Source organism: Natrix helvetica, assembly GCF_964273705.1.
Source record: "Natrix helvetica genome assembly, chromosome: 6".
NCBI classification, from domain to species: Eukaryota; Metazoa; Chordata; class Lepidosauria; order Squamata; family Natricidae; genus Natrix; species Natrix helvetica.
In genome coordinates this window covers 29,344,312-29,363,204 of record NC_138553.1, presented here as the reverse complement: position 1 = coordinate 29,363,204, position 18,893 = coordinate 29,344,312, and the positions used below count along the sequence as shown (strand labels likewise).

The 18,893-nt window shown below is 41.3% G+C and overlaps 1 protein-coding gene across 1 annotated transcript; it reads right to left on the bottom strand.

The window, feature by feature from the left end:
• Positions 1–578: 578 nt before the first annotated feature.
• Positions 579–16,862, bottom strand: GCAT (glycine C-acetyltransferase). The gene is made up of 9 exons (XM_081958519.1): positions 16,620–16,862; positions 13,393–13,523; positions 11,734–11,835; positions 11,028–11,174; positions 10,158–10,312; positions 8,776–8,858; positions 6,419–6,590; positions 4,819–4,940; positions 579–1,919 (listed from the first exon to the last, which is right to left on the bottom strand). Exons 1-9 carry the CDS (start codon positions 16,816–16,818, stop codon positions 1,768–1,770), a joined length of 1,263 nt encoding a protein of 420 aa, XP_081814645.1. The 5' UTR covers positions 16,819–16,862; the 3' UTR covers positions 579–1,767.
• Between the last annotated feature and the right edge of the window lie 2,031 nt (positions 16,863–18,893).

Genomic DNA, 18,893 nt, shown 5'->3' with positions numbered 1-18,893 from the left:
GGTTTATGCTAATTTAATGAGCGGTCAATACTCCTTTTTAAAAAAGAAAAATGGCAATGCTTTAAGATATATTCTTATATCCTATAAAGATACGCATTGTATCTTATAGCAGGGGTGTCCAAACTTGGGAACTTTAAGACTTGTGGACTTCAACTCCCAGAATTCCCCAGCCAGCCATGCTGGCTGGGGAATTCTGGGAGTTGAAGTTCACAAGTCTTAAAGTTCCCAAGTTTGCCCCCCCCCCCGTCTTATAGCTATGCCAGTCTGATTTTACAGAAGGTAACCCACCCTCTTTCTTAATCCTAACAGTGGTTTGTGCTAGGAGGGCTTCCACATGCAAGCTACACAAATATAGTGTCACTAGACTGGTGCACTGTATTTCTTTGTTGCTCCGTGTCCAGCTCTTTACAGACCAGATATGGTAATCTCATGTACATGGTAGAGCTGAAAAATCAAATTTGGCTTTACCCCATTACAAACATGTTTGTACTCTGGCTCTTTCGTCCCGTTTAGAACACATTCTATTCCCTCCCTCTTCCCACTTCTAATTGGTATATATACATACACATACACACACAGAGAGAGAACCAATAATTGTTTAATATTTTTAGTATGTTGTAAGGAAAATGAATATACAGCGATGATGAGATTGCATAATGAAAATCAATAAACCACTGCAATGTATGTATGTTCTGCTGTCTCGGGGTCCCTGAGGCCAGAGTTACAAATACGCCCCCTAGTGATCAATCTGAAGAAACTGCTTCCATAAAGAGAAATTTGTGCAAGGATGAGAGGGGGGGGGGGGGGAAGTTATCTTTCCCTCTCCTTCCTCCAAGTTCATTTCTGCAACCAAGGAGTAAAATGGTCTGACCATAAGACACAAATCAGAATGGAGTATTTTATGCAACCTTTCACCTTGTGTTATAGCAGGGGTGTCAAACTCGATTTCATTGAGGGCCACATCAGGGTTGTGTTTGACCTGGGGGGGTGGGGGTGGAGGGAGAGTTGCCAGGAGGGCGTGGCCAGCTTGATGTCACTTGACCCACCTGGCCTCTGTTTTTGGCCTCAACAGCCTCCTGCAGCCCCTCTGCCAGTGAAAACGGAGCTCAGGCTGTGCGTGGCCTGCCCCTGGTAGAACAAGGGTAGAACAAGTAGCAATGGGTGGAAACTAATCAAGGAGAGAAGCAACTTAGAACTGAGGAGAAACTTCCTGACAGTTAGAATAATTAATCAGTGGAACAGCTTGCCTCCAGAAGTTGTGAATGCCCCAACACTGAAAGTCTTTAAGAAGATGCTGGATAGTCATTTGTCTGGAACGGTATAGGGTTTCCTGCCTAGGCAGGGGGTTGGACTAGAAGACCTCCAAAGTCCCTTCCAACTCTGCTATTGTATTGTATTGCTATTGTATTTGCTGTTTCCAGGGCGGCCCCGTGGGCCAGATCTAAGCACCCCACGGGCCAGATCTGGCCCCCGAGCCTTGAGTTTGACACCCTTGCGTTATAAACTCTGGTTGCCTTTGACCACGGGAGAGGCAATCTTTATTAATCTTCTAGCACAGTAGTGAACTAAAGTTCTTAGAAGAACATAGACCTTCAATTAACACTGCATCATTGGAGCTACTGCAATATAATCCATATAAAAAGAGCAGGCAAACTGGGAAATTTGGAACTATAATTTCCACAATCCTTGTCGCTTGGAAAGCAAAGAGGTATTTTGGCGACATTTGGTTCCTGTTGTAGAAAGACACAGTTCTTTTCCGGCAGCCGCTTAAGGCAAGGCTCCATGTTTACGCCCCACTTCAATGAAGGCCTCCACACATCGATCAATATCCTCTTCGCTGTGAACAGCTGAGATCTGAACTCGGATGCGGGCTTTACCTTTGGGCACTACAGGATAGCTGAAGCCAATGACATAAATGCCTGTTGGGTGACAAAAATGGAGCTGCTGTTAGTCCAACCTTGGTTTTGCTCTGGGTAGATATGAGGGAGTGAAGTTGAGATGGCTATCTGCACTTGGGATGGGTAGCCGTAGCTAGGTAAAAATGCTTCTCACTCCCATTTCCCTCATACATTCATCCACTCACCGCTCTACTCAAAAGCGCCCCAGCTGGTCTTTCAGCTGCCTGTAATAATTGAGTCACATCCGGCATTTTCAAGGATAGGCTGTTTTCCACAGGCACATCCCACCCAGGCTCTTAGCTTACGAAAGCAAACACTAAGACAGAGTGGGTGTGGAGGAGAAAAGGAAATAAGCTAAGGGCATGCAGAAGGAGGAGGGGGAGGCAATGCCTGGAGATTGGCAGCTATTACAAGCAGGCAACAAGACTATCACTCAACTAGCTATGGTGAGCAGGAGTCCTGCCTGGAGCTTCACTCAGAGCTTGATAGCAACTAGAATACTGTAGGAACCACGCCACTGAGGCAGCACATTGTCCTAAGAAGTGCAGGAATTTTTAGAAAAAGGCAGCGGTTGTATGCTCTTTTTTAAAAATGGAGACTTTTGTTTGAATGTACTATTAAAAGACTGAGCATAAAGGACTGTGTATTGAAGATCCATTTGCATGTCAACAGCAACAGGGTACTGCTGGGCCTTGAGCAAGGGGTTGGATTAGAAGACCTCCAAGGTGCCTTACATCCCTATGATTTTAAGACCCAAAACAATAGCTTGTTGTTGGGAAGGTGTTCACTGCAATAAAGCATTGTGTACAGATTTGCTACATTTTGGTTTGTCCAGTCCTAGGAAGCTTCTGAAGCAGATCCCGGTTGAATCTTCCTTGGCACCCTCTACTTCGACTGGCACTCCAGGTTTCAGAATCTTTCCTAATCTAATTAGAAGGAGCAAAGTCCGAAAGAATGCAGGGGAATGAACAGAGAAAGGAGATGCTCTTGGGAGAGTAGATGGCTTTAGGAAGTAGATGGCACATTTTGTGGATCGTTTTGAGGCAAAAGAGAAGTTGGAAATTGCTAAAAGTTCAGTTGATATTTGCCATGACTCATCATAAGGAAGATGGTCATGAATTATTTTCCACTTCCATTCCAGTATTCATAAATACTAAGGTCAGAAATAATATAACTTACAGCTACCTAGATTTCACTTAAACATAAGGAAAACTACCCAATAGTAAGATCAATACAAGAGTGGAACAGTCTACCCAAGAAGGTTGTAGGTCCTTCATCTGAGAAGGCTTTTAAGAAGGACCCTTCTTGAGGATGACTTAATTAGTTTTCCTGGATCTAGTTCCCTGAAGTAGATAACCTCTGAGATAATCTTTCAGTTTGATAGTTCCGTAATTCTATGAATTCCCAAAAGGAATTTCTATTTCATTCCTGAAAATAGAAGAATTCTCAGAGGCAGCAATTAGTTCAGATGTTTCTTCTACAGGCAGATGTTGAATTATGATGGCAATTGGGACCAGGATTGCTGTTGCTAAGCGATGTGATCATGAAGTGTGATGCAGCGCTTAGCGATGGCAATCCAAGCAGTCTCAGTTGTCGTAGCAAGCCTAAAACACATGGGTTATTGCATGGGAAGGAGAGGAAGTCCTAAGTCAGAAGTGGAGGGGTGCCAGCGTGCAAACACAAGATGGCTAGGGAAGAAGGGGGATGGTGGCAGAGGTGGGCTGCTGACGGTTCAGACCGGTTCGGGCAAACCGGTAGTTCCAATCAGCGGCTGGGCCCGCCCCCTTGCCCCAGCGCTATCCCGTCCTACATAATCACCATGTTTGAAGCGTGCATGCTCACATTTTTGGTTCTCAGTGAACCAGCTGTACTTTATGTGACCTCTGGATGGTGGGTGCGTGCCTGGAAGCCTCAGGGAAGGAGGGTTAAGAGGGAGCTAAGTTAGCCAAGTTAGTTAAGAGGGAAGGAGGCACGGATGGGTTCCTGCCAGTTCTAACCTCTTCTATAGAAGAGGTTCCACAAATCTACAGTGCCATTTAGAACCGGTTCCAGCTCCCTCCCCCTGCCCGTCCGCACATCATCAAGATGAAGAGCAAGAGAAGGAATTCTGGGAGTTGAAGTCCACAAGTCTTAAAGCTGTCAAGTTTGAACATCCCTGGGTTTTTTTTTTCTAATGGTTAGGGGTGCAACAGCAATGGCTGAAATGATGAGGAGCAGGGCCGGATTTTTCTATAGGCTAACTAGGCTTCAGCCTAGGGGCCTCAAGATCAAGAGGGGCCTTTTATTTTTATTTATTAGCCGTGCCACATTTTTTATAAAGGTTAGTACCAATTACAACATGTTTCATTTAATATATTGATATATATCACAGTAATGATGTATTTTATTATCTCTCATGTAATTTACAAACTTAAAAATGGGAGGTGAAAGGGCCCCATAAGTGGAATAGCCTAGGGCCTCTTTTCATCTAAATCCGGCCCTGTTGAGGAGTGATCGGAATTCCCTTAATTTAGTGCCATAACTTCAAACAGTCACTGAACAAAGGATTGTAGCTCAACCCTTTGTAATTATAAATTGCCAAGAAGTTATCCTCATTTACCTGTTCTGTTAAAGGATGAATTGAGTGGGACAGGAAATCACTGGTTCCGACTTTGAAGGCCTTCAATGCAGAAGGTTGTTAAGAGATTTTTTTCCTCACAGTGCTAAGATTTTAAGCAGGCTGTTACAGATGCCCTCTAGAAGTTATAGATTATTACTGCCCATAATATCTATGACAGAACGCTTGAAGGAAACTAGGTATCGAGTGACAACTTTAAGCCTTCCTATGATTTCATTGGCACTGAAACCAATTTCTTTGGGCAAAAAAATACATCACTTCAGATTATATGATAAGAGCCTCCTACTTCTTCAGAACATTTACCTTTTTTTAGTATATCATCAGCCATCACTGAAGCTAACCGAGCATCACCCAACATCACAGGGCAAATAGGATGATTATTGCCTGAAATTGTAAATCCAGCTGCTGCCATTTTACTTCGGAACCTGCAGGTCAGAGGAAAATCATCATTTGATCTTTTTTAAGATAAATGCATATGCCTGGTATCTCAGCAATCCAATCCTTAGGAGTAATAACTTCCTAAGAGAATTCAGATGATAGGTGCCAATAGTTATACAAAGTGAGAACCATTGAGAATATGTGAGGTATAAGGGGACAAGTTCTTCCTCTGAAAATAGAATAAGATCTAAGCATACTTGATTATTTAGTTAGGCAACAACTGGCTCTAGCAACCAGTTCATTTCTCTTCTTCTTCCCACCATTGATTGCAAAAAACCTAAAATCCTTTGGTGGTATGCATGTAGACAACTCATTTAGGAGTCAAGGTGCCTCCTGTTCTCTCTCTTCCCCATCCTCACACGCAGACGGGCTGAAGTGCTTTCCCCATCTCATAATTAACCATAAGAAGACTCAAAGCTCATTTGCAATGAAGGCACAATTATTCCAAATTACATGTTGCTGATCTCAAATCATTAGGAAGAGTTCCAGGAGAAGCAGCACTTGTGCTGTCAGTTTTGGATGGGTAGGTTCAACACATTATGATACCTTTAAGAAGAAGCCAAGGAAGAACAGAAAAAAATAGTTCTCATGAAACAGACCAAAGCAGCTGCATAAAAGCTCTGCCAGTATCCACAGAATGCTGGAGAAATATCAAAAAATGAAACAGAACATCCTGGAGGAGAGCTACACTGGCTGGCTGGAACCAGAGAACTATGTCACCACATTTTAATAAAAGTTCTATCTTTTGTACAAGCTGAGCAAATTTCATTATTTCATCTAATTGGCACAGCACTACAAGGTATTTCATTGCCTTTGGATTGGGATGAGAATATAGAAAAATCAGATCAAACAAGGAGGCAACGGGAAGAAAAACAATCCTTCCTATAAGGAAAAATTGTGGAAATTAGATCAGTCTCAACTGTGTTGCAATTCTTAATACATCTTTTAAGAGACAGAGCTATATATGGAAGTATAAGTATTTCCACAGAATTCAGTGGGTGTACATTTGTCTGAGGCAGAGAGAGTTCAGTTCATTTCTCAGTTCCCATTTGAAAAATACTTACTGGAACTGTATAAACAAGGATGAAAATATAAACGTACCTCCCAAGCTGGTAAGCCTCTTTTTTTCTATTTGTGTCACACAAAATGCCTAGATTCAATTGCTAAAAAATGCATTGCTGAGGGGAAGGCAGAGTAAGGACTGCTGATTTGCTAAATTCTAGACTAGAGCGTGTTTCTAAATTCCTGGATCATGCTAAGACATTACACAACTTTGCTTAGTTTTGGCTTGGCACTCTATGTTTAAGGTTTAACCATGGCCATCATGCAATGCAAATATAGGTTTATGCAAACAGTTAAGAACCCATATGCTTGTTCAATAGGTAAACCAAACCCTCTTTCTCTGCAGAGCAATCTATTGTCAGATAGATTATTAGAGTGAAGGGCACAATATATTCTCCCTTACTGTGAGGTCTTGGCAGCCATGGACTGCGCAATGGCATTGCTCTCCATGAGTAGGTCCAGAGCTTTGGAGGCACAGCCCACAACAGCAGGGGGCAAGCTGTTGGAGAAGAGGTAGGGGCGGGAACGTTGGCGCAGAAGATCCACGAGTGCTTTAGGACCAGTTGTATAGCCACCTACAAAGAGAAAAGGTGGTTTTTCGTTTTTCTTTTCTCATTTAAAAAGTTTTTTATTAGATAAACATTAAAAACATTGGACATAGTGCGACATTTCTGGCATAAACGTTTCCATATAGTGATTGGATCTTACAAGGATTACATTTTATATCCATTACATAGGTATGTATAGTCAGTCAGATTACCTGTTCATTGATCCTTCCTTTTATATAATTAATAACCATACACATACATATCCAATTCCTACCTATCACAGCTTCTTAATACCATATTTTCCAATTCTTAACTTGTCTCTGTTTTTCTATCCCAGCCTTTTTCCCTCATTTCTAACCATTGGTACCATTTGTGCCAGATTTCGTGATATTCCGTCTCACTCTTGTCTTTGAGCTCTAGAGTCAATCTGTCCATTTTTGCGTATCTTATTTATTATTTTTTGTTCCAAGGGAGTTTTGGAGCAAACCTTTCTTCATTTTTGTGCAAAAACCAGTCTTGCCGCCGTTAAAATATGCAGCATTAAATATAATCCACCTTTGTCATATTTTTCTTTTGTGATCCCTAATAAAAATAATCTTGGCCTCAACTCTATCCTTTGATTTAGCATCTCTTCCAAATATTTTCTTATCTGGTGCCAAAAAGCCCTAGCTTTCGTGCACTCCCACCACATATGGTAGAAAGTCCCTAGTGCAGCATTACATTTCCAACATCGTGGCAATATGTTTTTCTTAATTTTAGCTAATCTTGTGGGTGGGGTGTGCCATCTAAAGAACATCTTGTATATGTTTTCCTTATATGAGGTGGCTAAGGTTAACTTTCTGTTTCTTTCCCATAGGTCTTGCCAATTGTCCAAATCTATGCTGTAGTGGTTATATGAGGTGGCTAAGATTAACTTTCTGTTTCTTTCCCATAGGTCTTGCCAATTGTCCAAATCTATGCTGTAGTGGTTTTTCTATTACAGGCACCAAGGCTTTTGAGTTTCACCAACCTGTAACCCCCAATAAGTCTTCCAAGAAGCTGACACACTGTATTTTTTCTCTTTGCATAATCCAGACAAAGATCGAAGATCACAATGGAATCTTCTCAATGAGTAACTGGCGGTCTGTGCTCTCTTTTATAATTCATACACTTGTGTAGAAAAGTGCAATATTCAGCCTAAAGAGTACCCAAGTTCTTTACTTCACTTTTGAAAGGAACCCGCATTAGATGCAGGAAGAATAAGTGAATGGCAAACACAGGCAAACTATTTTGTTTGCCTTAAGGAGAGGTAAAACAATATTTTTGTGATCAGCAACTATATTTTTGAATGGCTAGGGTATGTAGGTGCAGAAAGCTAAAGCCAGCATAGGGTAGGGTGAAGCTTGAATTTCCACTTTTTTCTATCGCTTAAAATAGGGCTGTTGTTCCTATCAGTGGCTTAATACACTTGTTACTTCTCATTTAGCCCCAACATGAAGAAAATTATGTTGATATTGGTGGTTTGCTGCTAAATTTCATCAGGGCAAAAAATGGTTGACTGAATGTGGCCTGCAGCCAGCCCAGTTTTATCTGATGGTCACATAGATAATGCCAGAGGTAGTATTTAGAGGGTTGTATATGGCTGGAGGCTTGGCTAGGATTTCATTTCAAAAGGGAGTTTGACCCTCTCCGTAGTTAGAATGGAGAAAAACAATGTGAAGGAACATAGCTATGGGAAGATAAAACTTATTCAAATGCTTCCCCCTTTCATAAAAAAGTTTGTGTGGTGTTGGTGGATCAATTAGTTTGGTGTGATACGTTCCCAGGAGCTACAGGTGACCAGGAAATGGACAGAAATAATACTATGACTGGACAGTTCAATCATTCTCTTAAATTGCTTTTTCTTATGCAAACTTCTGCCTTGCACAGCCTTCCTCAAAATGAAGCCTACCATCTTGGCAAGGAATGATGGAAATTGGTATCCAACACATCTGGAAAGTACCAGATTTGAATAGGCAAAGATGGTGTCTTCAGTTATGGCACAAGACCATAGATCCCTGGTCTCCTTCAAACTTATTTCCATGAAAGGAGCAGAAAGATCTGCAAAACTGCTTTTGCTGTAAAGCAAGGCATGCATTAGTAAGCTAAAATAGAAAACAAATTGCCCTGTCTTTCCTAAAAAGCTTCCAAGGTTTAGAAACTATGGGTTAAAAGCATTAGCTGAAACTGGTACCTGCTGCTCCCCCAAGGGCTTTTCCAAGTGTTGAGTTGATTATAGTTACTTGATCCATCACTCCCAAAAGCTCATCGGTGCCCCTGCAGGGAGAAAAGAATCTTATTAGTCTAGGAAGTTCAACTCGAAGTAACAACAATCCAAAATCAGCATGCTTACACTTGCTGTAGCCTTGCCCTTTCATTGTTGTTTTTCAGAAGGTAAGAGATACAAACAACTACCTAGTCCCGTGATGGTGAACCTATGGCCCGCATGCTACAGGTGGCACGCAGAGACCTCTCTGTGGGCACACCAGCTATCTCTCCGGCCCAGCTCCACCGTGCCAGCCAGCTGGTTTTTGGGTCTCTGCTGCACATGCGCGGGATGCATGCGCATGCAGGGTGCATGTGTGGGGCGCATGTGTGCGGGGCGCTCGCATTGCATTTTGGGAGTCATGTGTGCATTGTTTCCCCCACTCCGTTTGGGCCTGGAAGGCCTTCTGCACCAACCTGGAAGCCAAAACAGGGTGCAGGGGAGCTGTGCCCTCCCGTGCCCCATTTCAGGCCTGGAAGGCCTCCTGCACCAACCTGGAAGCCAAAATGGGGCACGGGGGAGGGGGGCTTGGAGCATGCGTGGGGGGTTGGGAAGCCAAAAATGGGTGAGGGGGTGCATGTGTGGGGGATGTGTGTGCCTGCACAGGGGGGTGCACGCTCAGGGGGCTCGCATTGAATTTTGGAATTGCGCACCCGCACATGGATACTTTGGGCACTCCCCACCAAAAAGATTAGCCATCACAGACCTAGTTTGAAAGGGAAAACCTGTAACTTCTAATAGAACACAAGCAATTATTACAGTTTTGTCCAACTCATGATCAATTCTCAAAAGAATTCCCAGAAACAGTCTGAGAAAAAATTGACCTATGTACGAGAGGTAGTGCAAGCACAAATAAAATGCTAATACTTCCCTTTATATACATAATTTCACCCAAATGTAAATACAGTACAGAATGCATTGTACCTGTTGTCATTTTACAAGCAGAATGGTAAACACATTGTTGTAATAATCATCCTTTAAGCAGATCCTTATTCCATCAAACTTTTTATGATGACTTAACTTCCATTCTAGTCCATGAGTCTAGTCCAAGTGTTATTGCTATTGCTTTGCAGTGTGCTTTGGACATCACAGTTTATTTAAGAAATTGAGGATAATTTGATATGAGAAGTCAGAAAGCAGGTTGTGTATACATACGTATACCCTGCTGTATATGTTATAAAAAGGTGTGGGTTTTTTTGACATAAAGCAACACATAAACAAATTTTAATTTGCTATTGTTAACACATATAGTCACTATATAGCTGCTTTTCTAACATCCTTTCCATCAGAAAAAAGTAATAGTTTCTTACCTGCCATTAGGCCCAAGAAATCCAGTGGCATGACATTCATCGATAAAAACAAAGGCGTTGTATTTCTGAGCGAGGCTACATATTTCCTTTAACGGGGCAATATCACCATCCATGGAAAAAGCACCATCTGTAGCCACCATCCGCAGACGACATTTCTATGCAGAACAGTGAGTGACAAGAGTATAGACGAGGGATTCTGGCTAGTTAAAGATTCTGAGAATTTTGTTTGGCTTTGGGTTTTGGTAGATCTGTACTACTGAACAATCTAGGACAGCGATGGCGAACCTTTTTTGGCTCGCATGCCACAAGTCGGGGGAGCGCAGGGGGGTCGTGTATGGGCGTGCCGCACCCATAATGCAATGTGCGACCCCCACAGTGCTCATGCGCACACAACAGGCGCGACCCCCCTATTTTTACATGCTTTTTTCACCCTCCCCTGGCTCCAGAGGCTTTCTAGGAGCCTGGGGAGGGTGAAAAGAGCCTCCCCCCCCCCGGAGGCCCTCCAGAGGCTTCAGGGACCGTCCGGAGGCTTCCCTGACGCCTTCGGAGCGCTCAAAATGACCCTCCGAGCAAACCGGAAGTCATTTCTGGTTTGCTCGGAGGGTCATTTTAAGCGTTCAAAAGGCGTCAGGGAAGCTTCCGGACGGTCCCTGAAGCCTCCGGAGGGCCTCCGGGGGGGCGGGGGAGGCTCTTTTTGCCCTCCCCAGGCTCCTATAAAGCTTCTGGAGCCTGGGGAGGGCGAAAAAATGGCTTTTAAAAATGGTGAACTCAGCTGGCCTCGCGTGCCCTGACAAATGGCTCCTCGTGCCACCTGTGGCACGCGTGCCATAGGTTCGCCATCACTGATCTAGGAGTTACCCAGCCACTAACCTGTGTCTCCTGCAGCTTGATTTCCAGATCTTGCATATCCATATGTTTGTAACGATACTTATTGGCTTTACAGAGACGGATTCCATCAATTATGGAGGCATGGTTCAGTTCATCTGACAGTATTGCATCTTCAGGCGTCAGAAGTGCCTGTAAATACCAGAAAACAAATAGAATAGTTATAAAAAAAAAAAATCCCATCACAAATGGGAATTCTAACATTGCTAAGGCACTTATTGTTGCTATTTGGAATGCTGGTATGTTTATTTTGCATTGTGTATACATGCAAATTATAACAGATTATAACACAGATTATAACAAATTATAAAACGTTTTTACTTAAACATTTATTTTCCTTTGACATCTGTATACATGTTTTTCTCTATACTCCTACATCTATTTCCATATACAAATTTCTGGAATGTTGTATGCCACACTAAGCCATGGTTTAACCATGAATAAACTACATTTGGCTGGGTTCACACAATACACTAAACCAGATCAAATCATATTATATCATAAATCATATGAGTCTAATCACTGTACCATAATATCATGGTTGAAGGATCAGAACAATTTTTGTTATTTATTGTAATAGCGCTAGTACAGTGAATCATTCAGAAATTACTGCAAATATGGTTGCTTTACAATTGTGATGGGTAATCCATCCCTTATCGCATCAATCTCCTATTTACACAAAGTTAACAACCTCAAAGATCCCAGCATTGGCATCAAAGCAGCTGATGTAGAGAATGGCGTCTTCTCTTTGATGGAAACGAGCGATCTTCTCCTCCAGATCCTTATGTATATTCTGAAAATTTGGAAAGTAAGAGAAAAAGAATCCAAAATAAATGGCCACAGTTATCACTATTACCCACGCAGGTTGAACAATCTACATCCATATTTTTGGCGATACAAACCACAGTGCAGGCATACATTGATTAATCATGGTTTTCTTCAATCTCATTTTCTTGCACAAAGTAGGTAAGAGTCATAAGCAGCATTATGTTATGTGACATCTGCCTGCAATTCCTTCAGCCTGGGATTGTGCTGTACTGGGAAAAGGTCCTGGGAGATTTGAAATTGTAACTATAGAATTGCAATCAACCTGCCTTCCATAGACGACCTGAATATCACTGATATCATCTGAGAAGATATATACAGACCCCACACATCCTGGACATAAACTGTTCCAATTCCTCCCCTCAGGACAGTGCTATAGGGCATTGCAGGCCAAAACAACTAGGCACGGAGACAGTTTTTTCCCCTCATGCCATCACTCTGATGATCACTAATTCTAACAGTGCTATCTAATGTCTATGCGTATTTACCCATGTAGTATGACTGTAGTATTATTATGTATCTTTCTTATTGTCTTTGTTACCCCCTCTTATTGGTATTATTATTTTGATTATTATTATTCTGTTGCTTTGCATGTATACTGAGAGCTTCTGCACCAAATTCCTTGTGTGTCTAATCCAGTGCTTCTCAATTATTTTCTGTCATGCCCCCCCTAGGAAGAAGAAAACATTTTGCGCCCCCCGCGCAACTGTAAATAGTATCATTTGTCTATAAAATTGTTATAAGTACACCTCTGCATAACATTGTATCCTTACTAACGTATAAGAGAATAAAAAAAGAAAGAAATGTGGATCAATTTACAACAAAGAATAGCTTTATTAACTGTAGCAGAAAAGATTTAAAGGAGCACAGGATTTAAAGGAACACAATATTAAAAAAAACTTTAACTGCAAAACAAAAATATATAAAATAATTTGAGCTGAGCCCCCCTTTACGGAGCCTCGCGCCCCCCCTGGGGGCCCGCCCCACTATTTGAGAAGCACTGGTCTAAACAGACTTGGCCAAATTAAGCATTCAATTCAATTCAAGATGCAGCACACAAATGAAGGCGAATATACCTGTCCTGGGATAATGTTGCAGGATCCGATCTGGGTCTGTCACTAGGATCCGAGGTTTTGTCTTCCGAGCTAGAGAGAGGTAGTTAGAGAGAAGTTCCCTGAAGATGGGTCCAAAAGTCAGAAGACACAATCTCTGGTCCCAGTGAACTTTCCAGATTGGATCCTGCAAGATGCAGCTCCTTCCAAAAGTTGCAGATGGGAGCACCCCATATGTTCCAAAGCATTTTTTTGCCTTCAAATTGAAGTGCTAAACAGTCCTAAGAAATAATACGATAGAACCTTGCCTTGCTTTTGAAAATTTGTAACTCTTCAAAATTGTCCCCAGAGCAACTGCTAAGGAAAATCAAATTTTCAAATGTTTGGTTTGCAAATATAGTGCCATAAGGCATTATTAATTGAATTATAAAATGATAGCTTTTACACAGAACCACATCCCTATGCCTTCATACTTGTGTTCCACAGATGAAGCGGACAGAACTGAGGCCAGCTCCGTACTTTTCCAGAGCATCATGTCCAGCACGGATGACTTCTGGATGACTAGAAAGTCCAAGGTAATTGTTGGCACAGAAATTCAGGATATCTGCAAAAAAAATGACATGTGGTAAGAAGAGGAAATGAATTGGGCACAAGGCGTCCAGCCTTATGCAACTTCTTAAATAATTCTACATTTCTATTATATATCGAAATACGCTCTATATTTCAATGTTTAGATTATAGATATCATATTTTTCGGAGTATAAGACACACTTTTTCCCTCCAAAAAGAAAATCTGGGTGCGTCTTATACACTGAAAACAGCATTTTTGGCCTCCAGAAACCTCGCTCCCTTCACAAAAATGGACATACAGAGGATTTGGGACGCCTACAAAGTGCTCCTGGGGGCTAGGGAGGGCAAAAACGAGAGAAAAATGGGCCACTTTTTGCTTGTCCCCCCCCCCTCCAGCCCCCAGGAGTACTCTACAAGCCTCCTAAAGGCTATGCATGCCCTTTTTGGCAAAAAATGGGTCCGTGTTTACAAAAAACGGGCTGTTTTTTGCTCGTTTTTGACCCCCCAGTCCCCAGGAGCAGTTTGCAGGCCTTTCAAACTCTCTGCATGCCCTGTTTTTCATAAAAATGAGGCATGCAGAGGATTTGGGAGGTCTGCAGAATGCAAAAACTTTTTTTAAAAAATTATCTCTTCAAAATCTTGGTGCGTCTTATACCCCAGTGTGTCTTATACTCTGAAAAATATGGTATATATGGTTTTACTTTACGTCATGAGGTGGTTTTGTCCACTTATTCTGTTCAGCTTCTGCTTGTCAGGACTTCTAGCAGACATCATTTTGTTTCTTGTTGTCTGAGATTTGAATATTTGAACATAGATCCTTAAGAATAACATTACTATACAGATTTTCCTCAATAATTACAGGTTTCAATACTATTCCCCCCCCCCCAAAAAAAAAAAAACCCTGCACATAGAGTATATGCAGGTTCAGGCCTACTGGGTTACTAATAAACACCGTTTCTTTACACTAGCAAATATGGGAGAGTGAATCTTTGTTTGGATCATAATGATCCATAATCATAGTCAGAGCTATGGATATAAATGCAAAGATTAATCATGGGAATAGCAAGATCAAAGCTAAATTATAATATTAATCTACTCCACAGGTGGGTAAATTAAGGTCCAAAATATGCATACGAAACTCTTTCTTGTTGGCTTGGAACCACCTTTGACACTGATGGGCTTAAAGAAACCTTAAGAGTCTGTGCTATGAATTAATCTGGGAAATAGATGAAAATGAAAATAGAAAAACCCTACAAAAGATATCAGTGTTAAAAAACATGATATAATATGGCCTTATTAAAAAATCTGCCCGTTTTCACTTTCCCCACCTATTCCAACTTTCTCCACTCAACTATCACAACAATGCTCATGTGTGTGTTGTGGAAGGAATTGGCCATGGAGGTGATATGAACATTTATACACCAGATTAATTTTCACTCAGAAGCCTGTAACCTGTGCACTGGTTCCCAGTTCAGCAAAATTCCAACCATCAATTCTTTTTAATATATTCTCAAATGACACAGCGCAGGCCAAATTATTTAGATGAACAAACAAAAAGAAATACCAAAGAGTTAAAATGCTGCTTCTAAATGGAAGGCGTAGGGACTAAAATGATACATGTGGTTTGAAATAAGCAGATGGAATTATGCCTATGGGACAATCTAATCCTTAAAATTGGGCATAAAGAATTTTTCTAGAATTCCTGGGGCGGAAATGGGAATTAACATTTTAGAGCAGCTTTTGATGTTTTGTAAAAACAATTCTGACTATATGAAATTTCTCATCATACATTTTGATGAAAATATATTCTCACTTGGTGGTATGATTGGAGCGTGATTGATTAGCTGCACCTGAAGATTCTTAACTTTCATATCATGAGAAAAAGCTTTATTCCTAGAGCTATTTTTTATTTACAATTGAAAAATGGCACTGAAAAGTATGGGCAATTTACAGATTGCTTCCAATAAGAAGTTAGAAGATTTTGTTTTAGCAAATCAACAGGCTAGGGTTTTAAAAAATGTCAAAACAGTATTACTTGACCTTAAGATGAATTTTATTCAACAAAGTATTATTTTTCAAGACTACTGGACACCCCAAGGGATGTGCAACAAAGATTGGGTTTGAACCTTTCTAGGTTAGAAAGATCATGGATGCATAGTTCCCAAGAAAATGACGTGGCTCTTTCTGCAGAGGCAGTAGGAATTGTCCCATGTAAGAGAAACGTTATCTAAAGCAAACTCCCTGTATAGAGTCAGAGCAACTGGCTGGAACGGAGCCCTTCCTGACTCCTCCGCAGCCACTGCCCAGGATTGAACGGATTACAGAATAACAGAGTTGGAAGGGACCTTGGAGGTCTTCTAGTCCAAACCCCTGCTCAGGCAGGAAACCCTATCATTTCAGACAATGGTTGCCCAATCTCTCCTTAAAAACCTCCAGTGTTGGAGCCATCACAACTTCTGAAGGCAAGCAGTTCCACTTTCTGTCAGAAAATCTCTCCTTAGTTCTAGGTTGCTTCTCTCCTTGATTAGTTTCCATCCACTGCTTCTTGTTCTTCCCTCAGGTGCTTTGGAGAATAGATTGACCCCCTCTTCTTCATGGCAGCCCCTTAGACATTGGAACACTGCTATCGTGTCTCCCCCTAGTCCTTCTTTCTATTAAACTAGACATACTCAGTTCCTGCAACCGTTCTTCATATGTTTTAGTCTCCAGTCCCCTAATCATTTTTGTTGCTCTTCTCTGCACTCTTTCTAGAGTTTCCACATCTTTTTTATAATATGGTGACCAAAACTAGATGCAATATTCCAAGTGTGGTCTTACCAAAACATTATAAAGTGGTATTAACACTTAACGTGATCTTGATTCTATCCCTCTGTTAATAACTCTCTCTCAACCTTCTGAATTAACTGACTTAACCCTTATACTTCATGTTTTTTTAAAATTCATTTTCTTGTAGTGCTACCAGCACCCTTAACATACATCAGATGATGGTCTGGTTTCTGCTTACCAAATACGGTATGTCAGTTCAATAAGAAAGAGGAACATGATTTCCCGAAACTATTGCCAAATAAGTTTCTGTATCCCTCTCCCCAAAGATTCGTTTCTCGTTCTTTTCTCTTTCCCAATGGCTTACCTCCTCGGCTGCCTTCCACATTAATATGCGGGCCTTGCTTTGATGTTATCACCCTCTCGTTCTTCCAAGTCCCGGCCCCTCGGATACACTCCAGCTCAGCCTCCAGCAGGTGCTTGAGCTGGGCCAAAGCAGACTGCGCCCGCGAAGGGCTGCATTGCCCCAGAACAAACGGGGACCGAAAGAACTGGCTGCACCACATGGCTCCGAAGGAAAGAGCCACGCCGACCAAGGCAAAAGGCAAGATACAACTGGCGAGGGCGTCGTGTAAAAAGAGGTGTGGACTGAGCAGCCAATCAGAGAACAGAAAAGGCTTCTCCCCTTTCAGCCGCACCAATAAGCAGCAGAATTTATTTAAAGAGACAGGGAAACGTTAAGAGGCGGGGGGTGATATTCTGACACTCTAAAGCGGAGCAGAAATTGAACTGAAATTGGTAAGGAGCGGGATGAAAAATAGCCAGATGGGTTATTGGAACAAGTAATCCTAACCCTAACAGGAAAGAATATAAAGAAACCTGAAAGCTTGCTTAAGTTAACTTAAAATTAAATTGCTTAGAATTAACTGATCAGGTTTGTCCGCAATTTTTCATTCGTTTTTTAAGCTTTGCTTCTCTTAGGGTGCCTTTTCCCTTTTAAAAATTAGGCAGGATCCCCAAGCAGTTTTGTTCGTATTCGTTATATTTATTGACGTTTATTGTATTAAAAACTAAACGGGATGCATTTTCTGCCATTATTGCTTCTTACGATTATTTGGTGGGATTTTAATGGTATATTATTTTTCAACAGAGGCTGGCAAATAATTTTGATTTTACAGACTCCCGAGAGGGTCTTGGGGATCTGGGGGTGGGGGCACACTTTAAGAAATACTGGTTTAAGGAGTTGTCTGGCTAGAAAAACAATGAAATGTTAACATGGAATAATAAGAATGGTTGTGAAATAAATGGTATTTTCTTCTCTCCTCCACCAACTTAATGCAACTGAAATCTGTGAAAAAGAGAAGCTCATTTTTGCTGAGTTAACAGAACAGACCAGAGCAACATGTGATTACTTGTATGTGGCTCAACACACGCAATGGCTCTTGAAGCTACTGGATGTTTCTGGAGATGGAACATAGCACAATGAATCTGCCTGGTTGCCTGTTACCTATGCTCAATCTTTATTTTTCAAAGAAAATCAAATAGTATATCGTATATATTAAGACTATTTGCCCCTTTTTACTCTACTCAGAAGCACTGAGGTTTTAGACGCTCAAACTTTTTCCTCTGAGTTCTAATACTTCTCCAGACAGGTAAATGCCTGTATCAAATAAAGTTACACTGCCAATTGCAAACTTTCCAAAGTAGAAACTTTAGAGATGTTTTGCTAAGTTTCATGGTTAGATTACTGTCAGGTTTCCCCTGTGGAATTGCCTTGAAGTCAGTTTGAGAGCTACAATCAATTCACCATATATAATTTATCATAGAAGTCAGGACATAGGATCAGGTCAAATTGCCAGTGCTTTTCCTTTTAATACAAGCCCACAAGGGATCCAAAAATTCTCTGGAATTGACTGATCCACACCCAGGGATTTTAATGTGATGATCTGTTGAGTAAGATAAGAAGGGTGGAACTGGAGGGGAATGTCTGCTGCAGAATAACTTCTCTTCTTGGCTTGTAGAAGGACCCTTCCAAATAGATCCATCCTGCTCTGAATCCAGACTAGAAAATCTGTTTCCAAATTTTAAAAGTTTACCGCAGAGAGGGACAGCTCGCTCACACTTCCTAAACTGGCTTGTTGATCTTGATAACTTGTTTGTATGCTGAAAAATGTCCCAAAGGTGCTTTTTCAAAAGGCAACTGGACTTCGTTTTTTCTTGAAGATGTTTTGCTTCTCATCCAAGAAGCTTCAAGAAGCTGGATAAGAAGCAAAACGTCTTCAAAGGAAAACAAAATCCAATTGCCTTCTGAAAATACACCTTTGGGACAACTATGACCTGCATCACTGAGAATCTCCATAGACATTTATGCTGAAAAATGCTATCCTGTTACCAGTACTGTAGTAATAGTCCATTGAAATCCTTCTGCAAAAGAAATATGAGATGGATTAGGAATGAGGGTTTATTAAAATAAGTGTTTATTAGATTAAACAATGTGTTTGCCTCAAGCAGAATTACCTTGTTCAGTTTAGGAAGCACTCCCACATTGCTGAAATGTCTAATATATGTCTAGTTTGTTGCTGGGACCACTCAAAGTGCTGGTTACAATTTGTACAATTAGTGGTTTAGGATCTAATTACTT